This window comes from Pristis pectinata, chromosome 11 (assembly GCF_009764475.1).
Source record: "Pristis pectinata isolate sPriPec2 chromosome 11, sPriPec2.1.pri, whole genome shotgun sequence".
NCBI classification, from domain to species: Eukaryota; Metazoa; Chordata; class Chondrichthyes; order Rhinopristiformes; family Pristidae; genus Pristis; species Pristis pectinata.
Genome location: NC_067415.1, coordinates 47,826,116 through 47,850,608, shown reverse-complemented (window position 1 = coordinate 47,850,608; position 24,493 = coordinate 47,826,116). Strand labels below are relative to the sequence as shown.

At 39.8% G+C, this 24,493-nt stretch overlaps 1 protein-coding gene across 9 annotated transcripts in view; it reads right to left on the bottom strand.

Moving 5' to 3' along the window:
- cep295 (centrosomal protein 295) overlaps positions 1–17,348 on the bottom strand; it is a 93,746-nt gene extending 76,398 nt beyond the window's left edge. For 5 of the 9 annotated variants that reach the window (XM_052025964.1, XM_052025959.1, XM_052025963.1 and 2 more), the window contains exons 1-8: positions 17,290–17,346; positions 15,044–15,162; positions 14,235–14,435; positions 7,701–7,825; positions 6,161–6,254; positions 4,862–4,975; positions 2,210–2,350; positions 1,333–1,516 (exon numbers count right to left, since the gene is read on the bottom strand). In XM_052025964.1, coding sequence (XP_051881924.1) covers positions 1,333–1,516; positions 2,210–2,350; positions 4,862–4,975; positions 6,161–6,254; positions 7,701–7,825; positions 14,235–14,435; positions 15,044–15,160 — 976 coding nt within the window. In that variant the 5' untranslated portion in view covers positions 15,161–15,162; positions 17,290–17,346. Of the gene's footprint in view, positions 1–1,332; positions 1,517–2,209; positions 2,351–4,861; positions 4,976–6,160; positions 6,255–7,700; positions 7,826–14,234; positions 14,436–15,043; positions 15,166–16,889 lie in introns of all 9 variants that reach the window. The other 4 variants (XM_052025968.1, XM_052025969.1, XM_052025961.1 and 1 more) reach the window with 4 other exon arrangements.
- Positions 17,349–24,493: the final 7,145 nt, after the last annotated feature.

The window sequence follows — 24,493 nt, the reverse complement described above, 5'->3', positions numbered from 1 at the left end:
GGAAAGAAAGTTCGACCAGAAACCCTCATCACATTTAAATAGTCCTTGGATGTGTATTTGAAGATCCACGACCTGCCTAGTCCTGGAGTTAGCTTGGATTGCTCTTTTTTGACTAGTGCAGATGTGAGCCAAACTGCCTCAGTTGTTATTAATTTTCCATAAGTCTGTGACAAAATTGTTTATAAGTGGCAATCTGCATACTTCTGTAGAACTTCCTAGAAATTTTCTCTTCATAGGGCTAGACAGTGCATGGGAGGAGGGAAGAATGCCGGTAAAAGAAATTAATCTCCCAATCCTTCCTGTGGGGAAAAATGCTGGTAAAAGAAATTAATCTCCCAATCCTTCCTGTGGTGCCATTTTTCTCATCAGAGAACAAATTTCAGTTTTAGGTGGTCTTTGGTTGGGAATAGGCTTAGCAATTGCACCCTTCTCATATGTTTGGTGAAAAACCCAGGCAGTTATAATGCACAGGCCTTATTTACATAATATTAGCAGGATACACACACTGAACTTGCAGTCAAAAGGCAGCTTTTATGTTTGGGTTGGGGGAATATCAGGAAATACCAAGGCTTTTCCATGCAGCCCATCAGAAGTTCAAAGTTGCTGGGAAATGCAAGAATCATTTATTTGTTTCTAAAATTGAATTAAGTATCCTATCTTTCACACACCGCTCTGCAAGTTATTGTACTAACAGAAAAAATCCTTTAGGGAAGGGAAACTTCCTAATCTGAGTGGGCTAATGACTGATTTAACTGCTCACTGATGTAGCCTAGCGAGACATTTATCAAACTTGGGATGGGCAACATACACAAGGATTGCCAGTGATGCCTACATAGAATGGTTTTATTTTAAAATAACATTATTTCTAGTACTAATATTTCACACCCATCGAAACAATGGTTTAAGTCATCTATCAGAGGTACACCACAATCAAAATTTCTCACATCAGTTCTTCACACCCAGAAAATTATAGTTCAGAACATTAAACTGAGAAGAATTATGGAAGTTTCGCTTTACCACCCTCAAATTTTCATCTGTCCTACAGCCCTCCACCCTATCCCAACTCCATGAATTACTTATACTGCAACAATAACAGCCCTCTACAGGTCTTAATCCCATAAAATTTATTTTTATCTTGCATATTTCAAATCGTCCTGTTCAGTTGTTTTTAAAAAAGATTTTTAAATTCACTTAGTCAAAGTAGAAATCAAGTACACAAAAGTTTCCAGAACTACATTTCACGTCTTTCCACTAAATTTCCAATCATTTCTGAATTTTTTTTTTGCTGCAATAACTTTCAAACTAACCACACTCAAATATTCTTGAACTTACTTTTATCATCCGCATACATATCCTCAAATGCAATTTCCATCTCTTTCTGCCGATCCTCTTTTACCTCCATTCGTCTATAGGGTGGCTCAAACAGCTGCTGTGGCATTTGAGACACTGCCTGCCTTCTACGGGTTAAGTCTGCAAGCTGCATTTGTTCCAGCTCCTTCATCAGTCTCTCTCTGTCCTACAAGATAAGATGAATAAATACTTTTGAATGCATACTGACACATTTCACATTGTTCCTCAACGATACAATAACCCTGATTTGTGAAATGCACAATTATTTTTCAACAACCACCTATGCAAAAACCATGTAGTAATACGGCTATTTTTAAATTGCAATAAGTTTCAGTACCCACCTCTACCCCTTTTACTACTGGGATATCAAACTGCTCTATCTATGCATCAGAAATTAAATTTAATTTGGACAAGGAACTAATTTTAAATTGCGATAAATTTACTAGCACTCCTAGTTTTGTTTGGCTAACGACATGTAGAACAGCAACTATCATTTTACATTTATTCAGGAGAAGAACGTATAGCTGTGATACTAATTCACATTTGCTTCCACAATTTGAGTGCCCACAGTTACACACAGGAGAGTTTTTAAGTTTCCATTTATGCATCAAATAACTGCATTGCTCATGGTTTGTAAGATACAATTTAGAGTTGCATGAGTGCCACTGAAGATTAATGCCAGGAATCTTGTGCTCCATTGATCACAAGATGTTTGCTTAGGATTTGCACTACAACGCGAATACCATACAACCATGTCCCAATGTAACTGTAGTAAATAGATTACATCTTTTGAAATAAATTTATTGATACTTCATTGTTTAACACTTGCTCCCTCACTTTAAGGCAGTGCGTTTGTTACCTGTATCAAATGAACTAATTGGAGAGCATGACTGCCTCTCAATCTAGCTTTCTCGAGCTGTTCTTGTCTCTCCATTTCAGCTTCCTGCTTCAATTCCTCTAAACGCTTTTCTTCCTTTTCAGCAGTCAATCGAGCACTAACCTAATGAAAAGGATAGTTATAGCCAAATAAAAAACACACATTGCACAGGAAATTTCCATTGTCAGTTGTGAAAATTATGTTCAGATCAGAGTTTAGGATATTGTGCAGTAAATTATATTCCATTCTATCCCATAATGTTCATGATACAGTAAATAGATAACACAATTTATGAGCAAGACACAACAGAAATAGTATAGATGAATTGCTATTAAAAAATTAATAACATACAAACATTGCTGAGCTCCACGTATTTAAGAAAGGCAAGAGAGGGAAAAGAGATAAAAGTATTTATTAAATACAACAAAATGTTTAAAAAATGATACAACCATCAGCAAGAGAAGTGCAACCCACAGAGACAGAGATAAAAGATAAAGGACCAATTCTTCTAAATGGATAGGACACAAACCATTTAATAGTAGAAAAGATGTGGGGTAAGAAATATGCATAAAAGATAGGGAAATGAATAACTAAAATAATCAATGTTAATCATGGGGTCATGGCAATAAGTGGATTGGGAAGAATTTCAATAACCCCAGAAGTAATTGATTCAACAAAGCAGATATGGGAATGGCGCTTCTACAACATGGATGCATCTCCAAATTACTGCAAGAACAAGGGAAAATTTTGTGTCAGATCTAATAATGAAGAATGAAACAGAGCAGATAAGAAAAATAAAAAATTAAAAAAAGTAGCGGAACATTAAGGTAACAGTGACCAAAGTATGACAGTTTGGGGAAATATTTGAGAAGAAAACATTTAAACATTTTTCTGTCTGTGGTTGGTGTTTCTAAAGGGGCAAATAGAAGTACTGGACTCACATGACTGAGTCTGGGACTTACTAGATGACAGATGGTGCTCCATTACCAGACTCTACACAGAGTCCCATAGCACATTCCTGTTTTGTTCCAATTTTCCTGAATCACCACTCTGATCCTACTCCAGGACAGGTATGGAAACTGAAACTCCATTGATTTCAATGGAAATTCCAGGTCAGTGGAAGAGGAGGCGCAAGGGAAAGCATGTTATTTTTCTTTAATAATTTTAGTTTAAGGTCTTTAATTACTGAACGTTATTAATTAAAAAGTTCAAAATAAAAAGATTCTCTTCAACTGTAATATGTTTTATATGTCTCTAAATACCATAACAATTAAGATCACCAGGAGTTTTGACAGATGGTGAAGCACAGCCCCCAGCTTTCCCCTTTGTCAAGGGGGATACTGGCTGCAGAGTCTTTGCACAATATCGTGGAAGGCTAAGCAGCTGTCAGGGTCTTGCCACCGTTGCAGGAAGCGCAGGGTCATCTAGATCAGTTTTCTGCATCCAACCCAGGTAAATACAAGTTGCTCGGACTGCAGGTTGGGCCCAGCGAGATCTAGTAAAGCACATTTTCCTTATTAAAAATGCAGCTTTCATTAGAAATGAATGACAAACACTTCCATCTATATTGCTTACAATGCCACTGTTTATATATTTCCCATTCTTATTCAATGCCACTGCTTGCAAAAAAAGGTTGCCTTTTCTATCCTCCCCCAAAGTTCAATTCAGTCCCTGAAAACAGTCATTTTACCAATTGGTTATCCTTTATTTTCGTCAAGGATAAGTCATTCTCAATTATCCTCTCTTAGTAAGGCAATTAGGAACTTTGAATTTAAGTTATTGAAGAGAAACAAAACTAAAATGTTCTACAGGCACCTAGTAAAAATAGGAATAAGTGATAAAAATGTGCTTTAGAGAGGGGAAAAGAATCACAGGCAGGAATAACAAAATAGGAAAATAATTACTTTGTATCAGCATTTATCAGGGAGGAAATATTGATGAGATTAGAAGTGATATAACATTACAAAAACTGAAAAATACAATGATCAAACCCAGAATAAAACCTCTGATCCATTACATTTTTAAAAAATTAGTGAGTAATGGGAGGGAGCAAACACCTATTAGCAATGACATAGGTTAGAAAAGCTATGAGAAAGTAACAAGAGCTTCAGTTTATTTCTGGAGAACAAGACTGAAAAGTACTGAAGATTAACTTTGATCAAATCTTGCTTAGACCACACTTGGAGTATTATGAACTGCTCGGGAATAGGAAAGGCAACAGAGGCACCAGAGGGAGTTTAAAGATATACTCAGATTATACCCAGAAGGAACGTATAGGCTCTGTTTCATTTCTCTTGAAAAGTAGAGGCTGAGGATCAACCCAAGGGAAATTTCTCATTGACAATAAAATGTTTTGATAGAGATAACAGACATTGTCATAAAGGAATCAATTGGAGACTGCAGGTAAAAATTCTTTACCCTGAAAGTGGCTCAGTAAAGTTGAACAGGTACAATTACAGAATAGTCAGACAAGGACAAGAGGACAAAGAATAATGGCTTATGCTGATTGAGTCAGCTAAAGAAGTCTTAAATAAAGCACCAACATGATCTAGTTAGACCAAATATTTAGCTGCTATGCTTTATATTCTCAGTAATTATTAAATTGCACTGCTTGTATTCATGTCAATCAAATACCTGATTTGCATTTATTTCCCTGTTCACGCAAGGCTCAGGTAGATGGTAGTGTGTGGCAGAGAAGCCGTCAATATCATACATCTTCACTGTTGGGTATTTTGGAACATCTAGATCCTATGATTTAAAATTATTATAAAATTGCCTCAGGAAAGTAATTATACAATTGCAATTAGATATCATCTTCAAAAACATGCATCAGACTGTTGAAATTACCTCAAATTTCTTTGCCGCACTCACTTAATTAACTACTACAATGTCAACTGCAGACAGTTCCAATTAAATCTTCTAACCAGCAGGTCCAGTTCAAGACAAACTGATTTTATAATTTAAAAAAAAAGGCACAGGAGACTCTGAATCTATTGCCTGTGATACTTTTGCAAGCAAGTTTTTCATTGTACTGCACCTCACTGTACTTGTGCATATGACAATAAACTCAACTTGTCTTGACTCAAGCAGGCCAAAAGAGATGTCAATGTTGGTGTCAATTTATGTCACCTTAATCATAAACTTTAATCATCTTACTCGCAATCATCCCATGTACCCCTATTCTCTCTATCTCGGCTTATTTTCATTCTCAACATTTCTTCTAAATTCACTTCTTTAAGAATTGACTTAAGTTCTGCTTTATTGTCATGTAAAAATCATATTCATAGAAATACAAGTTCCCTTGGAATTCAATGCTTTTTTGTACAAGACCTACTAAAATTAAATATTTCATATAACATTTGGAAATTTTAAAAAAATACAGCAGCTCCCTATTAAAGAATTGGGAAACTACTATTTTATTTTAATTGATACAGCAGTCTTTGAAGAGGCAATCAAGGCGCTGCCCAATTAGCAAGATCTCTGTTCACACTTTCAGTGGGTAAATGCTGTATGAATATTACATGCAGAGGGCAAAATGGGAAAGCACAGGATAAAATACAAATTATTTAAATTTTACTACACAGGTTAAGTTGAGAATTTCCAATGGTGTTGGACAATTCTGCAATCATCAGTGGGAGGAAAGCAAACTAAAAAACTTTGCATTTTTAAATCAATTTTATAAATGGACAGATGAAACAGTTTACATCTCCATCTTTTTAAACAACATTCTCCTGTAATATCTACTAACAACTATATTCCATTATCAGGATCTGGCATTTTAAAAATTTGTAATAGTGTTATGACTTAAGATTTAATTTGTTTTTGGTTGTATTTGACTACAAGCTTTTCAGGTAGCAAGATATCAACATTATGTCAAATTGGACTGCATTTCTAAGTTAAATAAGAAACAAATACTTTTGTAGAAATACTTACAGCAAAGGGGTTGGGTGGAGGTGGTGGAAGATGTGCAATTGTTATCGCCCTTTTTTTCTCAATGAGTAGTGCTTTTTTGCGAGTTTTGATATACCTGAATGAAGTAGGAAAAAAAGTCCTTTTAAATGCAAGTACACAAAAAGTCTTTTTTTAAAAATAGTTTAATAATGTATTAAACAAAATTCCTTCAAGAACAAAACCTTATTTTTAAGGAATTATTTTTTTGTTGAAATTATTGTTGCACTCTCCTTAAATGCACTGCAACTTGAAATAGCAAAGTTAACCAAAACAGCACAGCAGACGATCTGCTGATCCTTAAGAGCAGGAAGACACAGATATGAACCCAGGTGTGTGGATGGGCCAAAAATTTATTAAACAGAAAATGCTGTGCCCTAGCAACTGATTTAAAATAGAAACATAAGGCATTTGCAAATGGCTAATGATGAGAGAAAAGTGAAGGGAAGTAATATAAAGAAAGTAATTTTCATTGCAAACACCCTGTTCGAAATTCAGACGTTTCTTTGGTTATCACCAAATGTCATTATGCAGAAATGCAGTACATGATGAAACCCAGGTCGTGCAGGCAGGCAGGCAGGCATGCAGGAGGGGAGGGGGGGGGGGGGGGGGGGGGGGGAGTAGCAGGGTGCAACATGCTCATAGTAAAAGACAGCTGAAGAAACATATTGAAGTCAAACAGCACACAACACATCTTTGATGGCACCTACCTGAAATTCTACCACAATCAGCTTCTTCGTCACTTACCAAACAAAATCAAGCTTTGCCTCATCATCCACCCCTTCCTGCTCATTGCCAGCTCTCATCTGCTGGACCTAGACTGTCATTTCCCCAGAGTCATCTTTCACCTGCATGAAATCCTCCCATCCTCATGTGGCAAACCTCCAGCACCCCCAAATTCACCTGTCCAAATCCCTCTCTTACACCCTTGATCCTGCCCTTATGATCCTTCCTCCAACTCACTTGCTTTACAATTTCTGTTATAGGCAGCAGATCAGAGTCGAATCTACCATGAATGATCCCTTGGGTTATTCTGAGCACCTTGCATTTACATCTTTAACTTTTGAGCAACTGGTCTCCTAAATAATGTTCCAACCAAATACAAACTCAAAGTTACAAAGAGCTGAGCGTGGCTGCAACCCTGCCTCATTGTACTTCACGACATTGACAATGGAAGCAATATTGATTCCAACTATATTAAAAATGTCGAGAGCAAGAAATGTTCTGGTAAAAAAGCTGCAATATATTTTACTAATTGAAGCCCTAGGATTGTCACCCATTTACATACCTCAAGTCCTCAACACTTATTGAAAGTATAAGGGAGCATAAAAGTCAAAAGTTGGTGGAGATGCATCATGGTGCATTGTGCAGTATATTAAAGATCTTAGAAGATTTTAGCCAGAATATTTGAGTCTGTTACATAACAGTAAACAAATACATAACAGAAGTGTCTACAGACAAATAAGTTGAGATAAACAGAAATAATACACTTCAATGCACAGCATTCATAAAAGTAAAAACAAACCTGGTTTGAGCTTCATGTTCTTTTTCTCTTTGCTGCTTCAACTCCCTTAATGCTTCTCTATGCCTTTTCTCAGCCTTTTCTCTGTTAACTGCTGCCAGTCTTGATTGAATTTTCAAGTCTGGTTCCTTCAAAGAAAATATACTTTTTATGAAAATAAATGAAGAAACGCACACACATTCTCTGTGGTGAGAATCAGTAAGCAATGTACCAAGATCAAAGATGAAGATTAAGAAATTCATTTTATAGAAAAAAGTCACATCTTGCTTTCACTTTACTAGTCCTACAGTTAAGAACTTGGAATAAAAGCCACAAGTATAGCCAACAGGCAATAGGGAAAGAACATCAAATTGTATAACTGCAACTGCTGATTAATAAATAGACAAGGATAGTTCTAATCTAATATAATCAAGGATACAAGAATACAATTGCTTCTGTTTTAAAAAAAAAGTGAAATAGATAAGCTAACATATGTTGTGACCTGAAACCAAAATGTGGAGCTTTTGGAATTATTAATTCAACATAATAATGTAAAAGTATGGGCACAAAGGTAGTGATGCAGACTTTTTAGTTGATCTTAAAACCATCTGGAGGGTTGAGTTCAAATAAATGTAATGTGTGCATCTTTAGAGGAAAAGCATCCTTAATAATAACAATGCTATCTTGAATATATGGCATTTAACTTAAACAGCAAATGCTTAATTAAATGTTTAAAAATTCATCAGTGACACATAGTTCTGTAATGTACTATCCAACAGTGCTATTAATCTATTGAAGGGAGAAGCTAGCAACTCTCAACATATGAAAAAGTTGCTGGAATCCACATACATTCTTTTTTAAACCCAAAAAGTGAAGTCAAATAGAAAATGATTTAAATCACCTAATAAGAAAAAGGTTGCAAAGGGTGGTAGGGAAAAAATGAAACACAGCACAGAAACAAACTGGTAATAAGGCCTGCTGAGTTCCTCCAGCATCTTGTTTGTTGCCCTATATATCTCAGTCTTACATCTAAACTTGGCAGTATGGTTCAGCAAATTATAAAGGAGGCCAATATGTGGCTAGATATATAGCAAAAGAAAACGGACATTTGACCAGTTTGAGGGCATGTTTTACAAGAGCAGCAATAACAATAACACCAATGGACCCACTGGCATCAGAATGTTTTTCATGGGACAAATCAGTAAAGCACATTGCATGAAACCAAGGCAAGGATGCAGGTATGAATGCAAAAAAAATGTCAAGAGGTATTGAATAGGTTAGGTTGGAGAAACTGGGGTTACTTGCTTTGGAGTAGAGAAGGGAGATTTGAAAGTGGTAAGTGACAAGTGCAGACAAAAAAAAAGTGCTGTTCCCACTAATTGATGATACGAGGACTGGAGATTTAAGGTTTTGGGCAAGACATTGTCAGGGAATATGAGGAAAAAGTATTTTTTAACATGGCAAATGATCACGACTTGGAACTCACTGCTTACAAGGATGGTGAAAGTGGAGTCAATCAATGTGTTCAAAAGGAAACCGAACAGATACTTAAGGGAGATAAACTTGCAGTTAGAGGAATAGAACAGGAAAATAAGGCTATTTGGATTGTTCTACAGAGTCTATTTGGACCACATTGGCCAAATCACCTCCTCCCACACCGTTATGACGAGAAGAGAAAAATGAAAAAATAAAAAGTTGTGTTCAGAGAATTAATTTTTGATTAGTTTCAATTAGAATGAGTAATATTACAAATAGAATAAGACAAATTTGAGTTTTATTCTAAATAAATGAACAAAATAGTTTGAATAAATTACCTTAAAAGAAAAAATTATGAGATGTGGTGGGAGATAAAATGAAAGACACATCACAGAAAATTGGAACATGGAAGTCCATAGACAGGGGAATAGGAAGGCACTTCCAGGGTGGTCAAGTGACAACTAGTGGAGCCAATGCCTCGCACTCCAGCAAAGTGGGTTCAATCTTGACCTCTAGTGCTACTTGTGTGGAGTTTGCACATTCTCCATGACCACGTGGGTTTCCTCCAGGAGTTCCAGTTTCCTTCCACATCCCAAAACTGTGCAGGTTGGTAGGTAAATTGGCCACTGTAAATTGCCCCCAGCGTGTAGATGAGTAGCAGAATTTGGGGCAGGGCAGGGCAGGGCAGGAGGGTATAGAGTCATACAGCACAGAAACAGGCCCTTCAGCCCAACTGGTCCATACTGACAAAGATTCCCATCTAAACTAGTCCTATTTGCCTGCGTTTGGCCCACATCCCTCAAAACCTTTCCAATCCATGCACCTGTCCAAATTCCTTTAATGTACCTGCCTCAACCACTTCCTCTGGCAGCTCATTCCATATACTGACCACCCTCTGGGTGAAAAAGTTGCCCCTCAGGCTCCTATTAAATCTCTCCCCTCACCCTAAACCTATGTCCTTTAGTTCTGGGAAAAGGACTGCGTGCATTCACCCTATCTATGCCCCTCAGGATTTTATACACCTCCATAAGATCACCCCTCATTCTCCTATGCTCCAATGAATAAAGTCCCAACTTGATCAACACCTCTCCATACCTCAAGTCCCAGCAACATCCCCCTCCCCAGCATAGTACTAGCTAACTAGTCATTGAGAACAAGGTTGATGAACTAAGAGTGAGACTAACCAATCAAAAAGAACTGAGGGACTGCTGTATGCTACGTCTCACCGAAACGTGGCTTACACCTGCTTCACCTGACTGCACCATACAACCCGAGGGTTTCTCAATTCACCGGATAGACTGTACAGCATCCTCGGGCAAAGTTAGAGGCGGAGGGGTCTGCTTCCTAATTAACACATCGTGGTGCTTGGACATGAGGGTCCTGGCAAGTTCCTGCGCAGCCAGCTTGGAATTTCTAATGGTGAAATGTCGCCCATATACTACCTGCCACAGGAGTTTACTTCAGCTATCCTGACGGCAATCTACATCCCACCTTAGGCAGGCATGAAGCCTCCACTTAATGAACTATACTCTGTAATCGACAGCCTTGAAGCAGGATACCTAGGTCCTCTTCATCATTGCCAGCGACTTCAACCAGGCCAACTTCAAGAGAGTGTATTACCAAAATACTACCAGCATGTCTGCTGTCCCATCAGGGGCCCAAACACCCTTGACCATTGCTATACAACCAAAGATGCCCACCAAACCACCCCCTGCCCACACTTTGGTAAATCAGACCACCAGGCTGTGCTCCTTCTCCCTGCATACAAACAGAAGCTGAAACATGAGGATCCAGTACAGAAAGTCATACAGTGCAGATCTGAGAAAATAGATGAGTTTCTTCGCAACTGCTTTGAGTCACTAGACTGGCCCACGTTCAAAGACTCAGCAGTCAGTCTAAATGAGTACGTCACCACCATCACGGACTTTATGAGCAGGATTGTTGAGTACTGTGTGCCAAAGAGGACAATCCAGGTGTTCCCAAACTAGAAACCATCGATGAGCCAGGAGATCCACTCCCTACTGAAGCCTAGGGCTGCAGCGCTCAAATCAGGTGACACTGACCTATACAAGAAATCGAGATACGGTCTCCATAAAGCTATCAGGGATACTAAGAGAGAATACCAGTCCAAGATTGAGTTTCAGACCAGGTGTCAGTTATGGCAATGCTTACATGCTATAATGGACTACAAAACAAAGTCGGGCAACATCACCGATAACAGCACATCCCTTCCTGATGAGCTTAACGCATCCTATGCATGTTTTGAACAGAAGGGGATTGGAATGTCACGACCCACCCTGACAGCCTCCAATCCACCCGAACCCACAGTCACGGTTGCGGACATAAAATCAGTCTTCCAGAGAGTGACCCCACAGAAAGCATCTAGCCCAGATGGTGTCCATGGCCGTGTCCTTAGATCCTGCACAGATCAGCTGGCAGGAGTAATTGGAGACATTTTTAACCTCTCCCTGCTTCAATCTGAGGTTCCCACCTACTTTAAGACCACTATCATCCTGGTACCTAAAATAATCAAGGTAACGTGCCATAATGGCTACCACCTGGTGGCTCTGACATCCACTATCGTGAAGTGCTTCGAGAGGCTGGTCACGGCACACATCAACTCCAGCCTCCCAGACAACGTCAACCCACTGCAATTTGCCTACCATTGAAACAGGTCTACGTGGACACCATCTCTCAGGCCGTACACTCATCCCTGGAGCACCTGGATAGTAAAGACACCTACATTAGGCTATTGTTATTGACTACAGCTCCACCTTCAATACTATAATTCCAAGCATACTCATTTCCAAACTCCTAGACCTGGAACTCAACACCTCCCTTTGCAACTGGATTCTTGACTTCCTGACCAACAGACCGCAATCAGTAAGGACAGGCAGCAACACCACTGCCACGATTATTCTCAACACTGCTGCTCCACAAGGCTGCATCCTCAGCCCTCTACTCTCTATACATTCAAGACTGTGTGGCCAGATTCTGCTTCCACTCCATCTACAAGTTTGCAGATGAGACCTCCATAGTGGGCCATATCTCAAATAACAATGAGTCAGAGTACAGGAAGGAGATAGAAAGCCTTGTGACATGGTGTCCTGACAACCACCTTTCCCTCAATGTCAGCAAAACAAAAGAGCTGGTCATTAACTTCAGGAAGGGAGGCAGTGCACATGCTCCTGTTTACATCAACGTCGCTGAAGTCGAGAGGGTTGAGCGCTTCAAGCTCCTAGGACTGCACATCACCAATAGCTTGTCTTGGTCCAACCATGTAGACGCCACAGCCAAGAGAGCTCACCAGGCCCTCTCAGGAGGATAAAGAAATATGGCATGTCCCCTTTGACTCTCACCAATTTTTATAGATGCACCATAGAAAGCATCCCATCCAAATGCATTACGGCTTAGTATGGCAACTGCTCTGCCCATGACCGCAAAAAAACTGCACAGAGTTGTGGACACAGCTCAGCACATCACGAAAACCAGCCTCCCACCATGGACTCTGCCTACACTTCTCACTGCCTCAGTAAAGCAGCCAGCATAATAAAGACACCACCCACCCCAGACATTCTCTCTTGTTCCCCCTCCCATCAGACAGAAGATACAGAAGCCTGAAAGCATGTACCACCAGGCTCAAGGACAGCTTCTATCCCACTGTTACAAGACTACTGAACAGTTCCCTAGTACAATAAGATGGACTCTTGACCTCACAACCTACCTTGTTATGACTTTGCACCTTATTGGAATCAAAATCAGATTTATTATCAATGACTTGTATGTCATGAAATTTAATGTTTTGAGGCAGCAGTACAGTGCAAAGACAAAATTACTACAAATTACAAAATAAATAGAGTGCAAAAAAAAACAAGGTAGTGTTCATGGGTTCATGGACCTTTCGGAAATCTGATAGCGGAGTGAAAGCTGTTTCTAAATCGCTGTGTGGGTCTTCAGGCTCCTGGACCTCCTCCCCAATGGTGGTAACAAGAAGAGGGCATGTCCCAGATGGTGAGGACTATCTACCTGCACTGTACTTTCTCTGTAAGTACAACACTTTATTCTGCACTCTGTTATTGTCTTATGTTGTACTATCTCAATGCACTGTGGTAATGAATTGATCTGTATGAACGGTATGCAAGACAAGTTTTTCCACTGACCTTGGTACACATGGCAATAATAAACCAATTTACCATCCTCGTAAATCTCTTCTGCACTCTTTCCAGCTTAATGGCACCTTTTACTATAGCAGTGTGATCAAAACTGAACATAATATTCTGAATGCAGCCTCATCGACATCTTGTACAACTGCAACACGACATCCCAACTTCTATACTCAATACCTTGACTGATGAAGGCCAGCGTACCAAAAGTCTTCTTCACCACCCTGTCTAACTGCGACTCCACTTTCAGGGAACCATGTACTGTTCTACAACATTCCCCAGGGCCCACCATTCACTGTGAAAGTCCTACTCTCATTTGACTTCCCAAACTGTAACACCTCATATTTACTCAAATTAATCTACATTTGCCATTCCTCAGCCCACTTACCCAGCTGATCAAAATCCACCTGTAAATCCCAATAACCATCTTCACCGTCTGCAACACCACCTATTTTAGTGTCCTCTGCAAACTTACTAACCATGCCTTGTACATTCTCATCCATATCTTTGGGATGTGGGAGAAAACTGGAGTACCCAAGGGAAAATGGGGGGGGGGGAAATCACAGGCAGAATGTGAAAACACAAGGAAGACTGATGAAAATTTTAAGTTCTGCATCAAAGCAGGAAACATCACTACTCTCACGTTCACATGTCTTCATGCACAAAGCTTTCATCAACCAAGAGTTCCTTTACAAACCAAAACATTTTTATTCTCTACTATTTAAGGGTAGAAACACACGAGTTTAACTATTTATTCTGATATGGAGTAAATTGCTTAATGCATTCTATGTATTCACATTCATCAGTCATTCTTTGGCATTTTCTACATGATGGAAAATGCCGATTTGCCAAGTTGACTCTTCTGCAGACTGCTTGTCAAATTAGTTCTAGAAAAAGGACAGTAAGAAAATGTACTTACATTTTCTTGAGCTTGTCTGTGCCCCTTACCCACTGCCTTTAGACTACTAAGATACAGCTTCTCTAGACTCTTTGTTTTTTCGCCTTGTGCCAGCTGCCATTCAGCCTTCAACTCATTTGCCAGTTGCTCAAGTTGTTGATTACGGCACTGCTTGACTTTCTCCCGGATCTGCTCAGCAATGAAACGCTCCTGTTCCCTGACCTGCATCATAAATAATGAAAGAGGTTAAAAAGTAGTCATCTTAGCTGTGGGTTATCATACATGTCTCTGTACATTATGTGAAAATGCAACCAAGATTTCAGTCTATTATAGCTAAGTGGTATAGTATATTGGAACTCTATTGCATTGGGTCACTATGAGAAGATTATCTACAATTACATATTTCATTTCACTTCTTCAGAACCTCCCAAAAAACTAGAAATTACAATGGAAATACATTTACAACACTACAAGCTTTTTATCCTGAAATCTTGCAATTATCAAGCTCTTATCTGCTACCGTAACCAGCCACAAAGTTAATGCTGAGATTCTTTTCACATAGGGCGAAATTCAGAGTTATTCCAGTGAACAAAGAGCTTGACTGAAAATGGTCTTATATTTTGAATAAAAGTATTAAAGGCAGATTTTACTGCTGATTTCAAATCAGGATTTCAAAGTCCCATCCTTACATGCTTCAACTTTATCAAAAACAGAAAATAAAGAACATTTAAAGAGAAAAATATTATTTTGAGTATCACTGCACACTGTTCTCCATTTTATTTGAAAAGATTAGCAATTTCTAATTGATTGGCATCCCTGACAGATCGTACCTGTTTTATTCTTAACCTCCTTCTCCTCTCATGTTCTTCTTTTATCAAAAGTGCTTCTTCATTTGGACTAAGACGAAAGCCACTCAGCCTGGCCACTTTTCTTTTCATCTTTCTCATATCTACTTAGGGGGGGAAATCTAGAAATAAGTTTCTACTTATCATCTTTTGAATAGAGTTTATACGCAAAGTATCAAAGCAAAAAGGTTTCTGTGTATATGTTTATAATCCCTAGATCAAGTTAAACCACAGATTAGATGTTTTCAGACCACAGTTTCCATTGCATTTAGCTTAAAATGTTATCACATCACGACATAAAGCAATCCCTTCCAGAAATAAGGGCTCATTTCCCTTCAAATGCAATAACTTGGTCTCAAATTCCTTTCATATAAATCATTCAGGATTTGAAACATGTATCCAAAAGGAGTCAAGAGGCATGGGGAGAGAAGTAGTATTGAGGCCACAATTTGGTCTTACTGAATAGTAGAGCAGGCTCAAGCAGATTCCTGCTGCTTTTTCTTATGTTCCGCAAAATGGTCACCCAATCAGTGCTTGGTTTTTATAAAATAAATGGGATCATGTCCTGGGCACTGAATGCAGTATGCTAAATTAGAACAAATACAGGTAAATTACTTCTTCATTTGGGACCTGGGACCAGGGAAGGGAAGGGAAGGAGTTAATAAAGCAGCTATGGCAATTCCTATGATTGTATGGAAAGGTGCTTTGAGAAAAGGAGTGATATGATCCCTATGGCATCCCTTTAGTTACTGATTTCCAATCCAAAAATCACCCATTTTTCCCAACTTTGTTTTCGGTTAGCTAGCTGGTCTCTTTTCCCCTCCACCAGAGCTGATGCTAATATATCAACCTTAACCCCATGCTCTTATCTGTGCAGTAACCTTTCAAGGCACCTTATCAAATGGCTTCTGGAAGTCCAACTGTCCTGCTATTACCAAACATTTTCACTAATGACTATGTTATTGCTAACTAGCCTATAATTTCCTGTCTTGCGTCACCTTTTTTTTTAAACAGTGTTATTATATTGCTATTTGCTCCAGAAACTTTACAGACCACAAGGAATTTTGCTATAACACACACCTTTAGACGGTAATTGTATAATCCTGTCTGTCTTGGTGTTCACCCAGAGCTTCCTTTTGGTTTCTGCAATTTGACTAATCAACTCTAACTTTTCCCAATTTTGATGACCTTATCAACTGAAATGCTAATGAAAAACAGAAAATGCTGGGGATACTCAACAGGCATTTGTGGAGAGAGCGCAGAGCTAATGATATACATCAATGACCTTTCATCAGAACCTTAAATGCTCCCTCTTCATTTTTGCTGCCTCATCTGGTAGCTATTATGTGCGAAAAAGAAACTGCTGGACAAGTTAGGTAAAATCTGAGGAAAGAGAAATCAAGTTAACATTTCGAGTTGAAGACAAAGGGTCACTGAACCTGAAACATCAATTCTTTCCATAGATGCTGCCTGACCTATTCCCAGCATTTTCCAATTTCATGTCAGACTGCCAGCATCCGCAGTTATTTTCTTAAAAAAATTTGGGTAGGGTTTTGTTGCTTGATTCAGATACAACACCTCAATTTATTCCTAACAGCACAACTGGAGCGGGAGAGTATCGGAGAAAAGGGAGGAAACAGAAGCTGGCTTTAAGACTCCAATGCCTTGAACGTTGTTCACATGAAGCTTTGCAGATAATGAGATCCGACATTTGCTTAATTACCCATGCACTGCCCGAGGAAAATGACAACAGTACTGTCGTCACATTGTATTAATTTTTAAGTTGGCAGGAAAACCCGATCTTCGTTCTTTAAAGCAAGAATCTTCATACCGTTTTCTCCGAAAACTGGGGGATAAAATACTTCTGTCTTAGAAAGTTGGGTCACGGGGAAAGGGGAGCTGTGCCATCAACACATTTACCAGCTGGGCCCAGTTCCGAGATCCCAAGGCACAACCAGAGATAAAACAAACGAAGGGACGGAAACTTCACACATTGCCACTTCACGTCTGCGAGTACACTGAAGACTGAAAGCGGCCGTCGGTCGGCCCCCTCACACCGCGGACACACCAGTCTGTTCGCCGCCCCGGGGCCGGGGGGGCTCTCACCACCCAAACACGTCAGACAGCAGCCAGTTCAACCCACATCTCGCCCGAAGTTTACAGAATTGTCTACCGGGGGCTGCGCGCAGTGTTTTTTGTTATTTCCTTTAGGGGGATGAACAAGGACCAACCTCGATCCGCTATAGACTCCCCGATTTAAAGCTCGACGCCATTTAATAACGATCAACGCGCTGAACGTCACTTCCGCGATTTGAAATGAGCGCCAAGGAGGCGCGAGCGTGTCACAGCAACCGGTGGGAGCAGCTGAGTCACCGTCTCCAGGGTCGCCGGCTGACCTGCTGGGTACCCGTGGTCCAGATTTCCAGTGTCCTCGTACCGTCCACTGCTCAATTCAAAGTAGATCAAAGCGCAGAGAGAGGGGGAAAAGAATCCAGGTCATTGCCCAATGAAAATATGTGGCACACAAGAAGATCAGGGATGAGACAATCCAGATCAATTTACATTGAAGAAGGGGGAATCCAAGTTCAAAGATCAGCCATGGATTGGATTTATTTTTGTTTTGTAGAGGTGTAGCTGGTTCAACTGAGCACTACAACTGAGATGTTTTTAAGTCCAATAGCCACTGCTGTGTAATAGCCATTTTTCAATATTCTGTGTAAATTGAACTGGTTGAAAATGAACTTCTTTGATTGTGGAAACCTTGGGAGGATTCTCAGATAAATCATATACTCAGCACTCGTAGTTGCAAATAATTCAGTTTTTTACACTGACATGCCGAAGCCTGACATCACTGAAGATAAAGTTCTTCATGGAACTACCTCCAACAGTTTATTGTCTGCCACCTGGATATAGCAGCAGTGTAGAACTTTGATCTGATTTATGGTTTGCAGGTTTGGTTATATCTGTAGCAGTAACTTCTGCTGGTTAACTTAAATCTATTATTGCTTCACCAGATTAACAATCAGTTATAGGTTTGTATGATGTCGATCCTGGCATGTTCTTTAACACTTAATTGAAAAAAGATTCACTCTCCACCTTGATAGTGAAGGTAGAGTAAGCTTAGATCATGAGGTTACAGGTTGTGGTGGAATACAATTCTGCTGCTGCTGTGCTGTATGCCCACAGAACATCATGGATAATCAGATTTGCATCAATACTATTTACCATTGTGGGTACATACAGCACAATGGAAGGTATGGAAATACCACTCCTCCATAAGGATAGTACATTGGGCATTCTCCCAATACTGTAGTGAGTAATGAGATTGATGAAAGGGAAATCAAATGGAATTTCCCTCCTGTTAATTTACTTACCACCTGCTTTATGCCTATTCTGGCAGCTATGCCCTTCAGAACTCAGCCAGTTCAGCCAGTAGTGCTATTTATGAGCTATTCTTTCACCCAGAATAAATTCATTGCTCTTGCTAACTTAGTTGTTTTTCCCCTAAGTGAATTTCAATATTCTACTGATTCATCGGGATAGAGGTGGTGAAAGATGATTTTATATATATATACATATTTACAGAGAGAGAGAGATTTATTTATGTACATGTACATCGAAACACACAGTGAAATGCATATTTTGCGTAGAGTGTTCTGGGGGACAGCCTGCAAGTGTCGCCATGCTTCCAGCGCCAACATAGCATGCCCACAGCTCCTAACCCATACGTCTTTGGAATGTGGGAGGAAACCAGAGCACCCAGAGGAAACCCACGCAGACACATGGGGAGAACGTACAAACTCCTTACGGACAGTGGCCGGAATTGAACCTGGGTCGCTGGCGCTGTAATAGTGTTACGCTAACCACTACACTACCGTGATTAGCCAGAGGATTCATCAGCCTGTTCATATATGTTCACTGCATGTTACCTGGAGTCAATGGTGAAGACTGGTGGAACCAGTCAATTTTGAACTGTTGGTTTTGTGCTTTCATATCTGCTGGACCTGTGTCATCGGTGGGATAAAATGACAACCGGCAAGTGCGAGTCTTTTAAAAGAGAGTCAATAAGAATTCAGGGCCAGCATGTTCTGATAATAGTGCAAGGCAAAGATGGCAAGATTAGGGAACCATGGATGATAAAGGGTATTGAATGATTGATCAGGAAAATAAAGGAAACATATGGCAGGTACAGGCGACCTGAATCAAGGAAGTTTCTTGAGGAATATAGAGTGTAGGAGAGAAATTAGGAGGGCAAAAAGGGGCCATGAAATAGCCTTGGCAGTCTATATCAGGCGCAAGAGGGCAGTCAGGGAAAGAAAAACCAAAGGGATACTCTTTGTGTGGAGCCCGACGATGTGGGTGAGGTCCTAAATGAATACTCCTCTATGCACCAAGCAGAAGGACTTGGAACATAGTGAGTTCATGCAAAGGTACGTGGATAATCTGAAGCAGGTCAATATTAAGGAGCAGGTATTAGATGTCAAGGGATGCATAAGGATTGATAAATCCCCATGGCCAGATGACACCTTTCCCAGGTTACTATAGCAATTAAGGGAGGAGATAGGAGGGGTCCCGAGAAAGATCTTTGCATCTTTTTTAGCCACAGATGTGCCAGAAGATTGAAGGATAACTAATGTTGTTCCTTTATTTAAGAAGGCCGGTGAGGATAAGCCAGGTAACTACAGGTTTTTAAGCCTCTGTCAGTTGTAAGGAAGTTATTGGAGAAAATCCTAAGGGATGAGATTTATGTACATTTGAAAAGCTCGGGGTTGATCAGGGATAGCATGGTTTTGTGCGTGGGAGATCCTGCCTCACTAATTTGATTGAGTTTTTCAAGGAGGTAACTAAGAAGATTGATGAAGACGGAGCAGTAGACATTATCTATATGGACTTTAATAAGGCATTTGACAAGGTCCCGCATGGTAGCCTTGTCCAAAAGGCTAAAGCACATGGGATGCACGGTGAGCTGGCTAATTGGATCCAAAATTAGCTTGGTGATAGGAGGCAGAGGGTAGTGGTGAAATGATGCTTTTCTGACTGGATGTCTGTGACCAGTGGTGTACCACAGGGGTGGTTGCTAGGACCCTTGTTTGTGATTATATATTAATAACTTGGACATGAATGTAGGAGGTATGGTTAATAAGTTTGCAAGTGACATGAAAGTTGGTGGTGGTGTGCATAGCAAGGAAGGTTGTCCATATAGATCAGGTGGAAAGTTGGGCAGAGCGACGGCAGATGGAATTTAATCCAGACAAGCGTGAGGTGATGCATTTTGAGAAATCAAATAGGGGTAGGACATACAGGCAACCCCTGCAATATAGGGTGTTGCGTTCCTTGTAAAGGGTCCATATTGTGATTTTCCGTATGTGAAGCTGCATTATGTGTGTATATGTCAAGAAACACGTCTAAAAAATATAAATTTCTAGTTTATTTATTTACTTTTTTCACATAAATCCCTTAAGAATGAATTATATTCCATATCTCAATTTTTTGGGTAGTGATGCTGAATTTTGTAAAGGTGAATTTCCATAACCCTAACGCCAGTACCGCAGGGGTCGCTTGTATACACTAAATGGTAGGGCACGAAGGAATGTTAAGGAACAGAGGGACCTTGGGATTCAAGTCCATAGTTCCCTGAAAGTGGCAACACAGATAGATAGTATGATGAGAAGACATGTGACATGTTTAACTTCGTAGAGTATTGTGCTGAATTCCAAGGATGTGATTGCACTGGAGAGAGTGCAGAGGAGATTCACCAGGATGTTGCCTGGATTGGAGGACTTTAGTTATGTGGAGAGATTGGATAGGCTGGGCTTGTTTTCCCAGCAAAGGAGGTTGAGGGGTGACCTGACAGACATATATAAGATTATAAGAGGCATAGATAGGGTAGATCGTCAGAATCTTTTTCCCATGGTCAGGGCATCAAAAGCCAGAAGGCATAGGTTTAAGGTGAAAGGAATGAGTTTTAAAGGGGATTTGAGGTGAAAGCTTCTTTAAACAAATTGGTTGATATCTGGAACTTACTGTCTAAGAAGGTGGTGGAATCAGATTCAATCACTGCACTTAAGGGATGTTTGGACAGTAACTTGAATCGGCAAGGCATAAATAAGTATAGACCTAATCCGGCCAAATTACTGCACATGGGCAAAAAGATCGGCATGGGCCTGGTGAACCAAAGGGTCTGTTTCTGTGCAGTGCAACTCTGATTCTATAAGTCTATCATGTGATGGTGATGGAGGAGATTAATACAGGTGACCCCCCCCCCCCCGCATTACAGTCATTAGGGTTACGGAAATTCCCCGTTACAGAATCCACAAATCGCTACCCAAAAATTTGAGATACAAAATAAAGTTTGCTCTCACAAAACTTGTATGCAAAAAAGTAAATAAATAACACAATTTTGTTTTCGACTCACGTTTGGGCACGGTAGTGTAGTGGTTAGCGTAATGCCATTACAGCACCAGTGACCCGGCTTCAATTCAATTCTGGCCGCTGTCTGTAAGGAGTTTGTATGTTCTCCCCGTGTCTGCGTGGGTTTCCTCCGGGTGCTCCAGTTTCCTCCCACATGCCAAAGACACACGGGTTAGGAAGTTGTGGGCATGCTATGCTGGCGCCGGAAGCATGGCAACACTTGTGGGCTGCTTCCTGAGCACTCTGCACAAAAGATGTATTTCACTGTGTGTTTCGATGTACATGTGACTAATAAATATACCTTACCTTCTTGACGCATGCACAGATGGCCTTGTGTTTTGGAAAATAACGATACGGTCCATTTTCTAGGAACGCACCCCCCTGTAATATGGGGGTCCCCTGTACATTGATTGAATTGAATGCTAGCTTGAGCATAACCGTGCCCAGCTGATGCTTGACTAGACTGTGGGACAGCTCTCCTGCAAGTTCCCAGATATTATAGAGGGTGTTCTGGAATTGACTAGGTTGGTTGTACCTTAGTCAAACTCAGTATATAGTCTGATACATTTTAAGCTGTCCAGTTTTATTCTTATCGTACATCATAAATCACTTTGATACAACTCAGTAAATTCCTAGGGCTTTTCAGAGGTCAATGAACAACCAGCCATATTGAATGAGCCTGCAGTCACATATAGCCCAGATTAAGTATGGACTACAGCTTTCTTTCCCCAGAGTACATTGGTGAACCAGCTGACTTCTGCATTATGATCACCATTACTGACCTTTCTCTTTATTAAATAAAAAATTGGGAATGTAAATTCAGCTAATTGAATAAAACTCTGTTGCTGTGGTGATATTTGAAATCTTGTTTCCAGATTGATAATTCCAATCTCTGGATTATTACTCCAGAAACACAAATACAATGCTCTATGATAGCACACTCGAATTTTACCCAGCAGCAAAATTCCTCAAGATATAATGAGTCAGGAAAGATGCCTGCATGTACATTGATGCTCTTTCTTAAATTGGCTAGAAGCATTTCAAAGCTTTCGAAATGAATGTTGTTTATAATCTGCATCATAGAAGTGAATACTCCCTTCCTAATTATCTGGTTGTCATTACATTGTTGTTTATGCAGATGTGCCATGTTTTTTTTTACTTTGCAATTGTTTCTACATTTCAAATGTATACAGTTGTAATGTAAAATATTTTAGGATGTCATATTGTGATAATATAGGAAATTTAGTGCCATTTGATAGTGCTGTTGACATCAGTTTTCTGGTGTTTTCAAATAAACTGAAATGACAATTTTTGTGGAAAGGACATACCCAAGCAATTTTCCATATAATGAATGAAAGCCTAAAGCCCTTGCTGTATCCAGCCATTTCTTGATGTAATTAGGAGTGAATTGAACTGAGAGCTGGAAGCTGAGAAGGCAGGAATTCAACATGAGGAGATGGTCATCCTTAACATATACACCTGCAAAAAGTAGATTGATGTGGATGAGGTCAAGTAGGTTATGCTGGCTATTTTACCGTCTGCTGAAAGCCCAGATGTTTATGCCCAGTTATCAAGAGTTCAGCTTGATCACTAATGTTGCTTCTGAGCAGCACTTGATTGGAGCCATCAGATTGATACCCCCTACCTCCAGTATTGCAGCCCATAACCAAAATAATTTAACAAAAACGTCCCCTTTTTAAAAAGGCACAAACATTGAATACGCAAGTAATGAATAAAACAAAGGAAACCTAATGTCAAATTGAAATTCTGGTGAAAGGTCATTGATTGAATATTAACTCTGTTTTACTCTCCACAGGTGCTGCCTGACCTGCAAGGTATTTCTAGCATTTTCTGTTTTATTTCAGATTTCCAGGATTGGTAGTGTTAAAATATTGTCTCCTGTAACAAAGATGCACTCTTGCCCCTCTGGTGTCCACCGTTTACAGGTTTAAACACTATTTCAGCTTGTGTTTTGCCAAATTGCTGATATTCAATTAGAATTCACAGTAAAACAAAAATCAGATATTAAAAGCAGTGGAAAGAAGTGTGCATTGTACAAGAAAAAAAGCAGAGGCAGATTGAATAATGTGTGTATATGTGTGTGTGTGTGTGTGTGTGTGTGTGTGTATGTGCACGCACACACACGCACGCAAGGAACACTCGGATTAAAGGAATGACTTCTGATGAAACTCTAGTGTGAGATCCATTCCCAATAATTATCAAATTGGTATTTAAGTTGACAATCCTCATCCAATTATCATTATTATTATTAAGTTTCTTTTACAGTTTGGATTTCTGCTAAAAACAAAGTTCCACATTCAAAGCTTCTTATTTTTTTCATATCATTGACTTGCAACAACAATTATAAATCCAGTTTAAAGCTAGTTAATTGGTGTATTGTTCTTGAGAAGAAGTGTATCTCTGTAGTGTCGCTGCCAAATGTGTGCAGAGCACTGTGTTATTATGTTCTCTATAGTTTTATCAGGGCTGCTGTAGTCATATTCTGCAGAACTCCTGATATGCCATTTGTGCATCCTGTGACTGTGATGCCCATATCCTATTAAAATTGATTTAGAGCCTTCAGTTCAAAACCCAAAGGATTTACTATTGAACGGAGTTCACTTCAGATGGTGGTTTAATTAAATCATAGTCATAGAGTACCACAACATGGAAACAGGCCCTTCAGCCCACTGAGTCCATACTTGACCAACAAGCACCCACCTACACTAATTACATTTTATTTTCCCCACATTCCATCAGCTCTCCCCAGATTCTAGCATTCGTGTACAATTTAGGGGCAAATTACAGTGGCCAATTAATCTACCAGCCCACAAGTATTAAGGATGTGGGTGGAAAACAAAGCACCTAGTGGAAACTCATGTGGTCAGAGGGAGAACATGCAAATTCCACTCAGAAAGGAGTAGAGATGATGATTGAACCTGGGTTGCTGGAACTGTGAGGCAGCAACTCTGCTGGCATTGCAGCATTCCTACATGGAATGAAACAACAAAGGGCTTGGGTGCA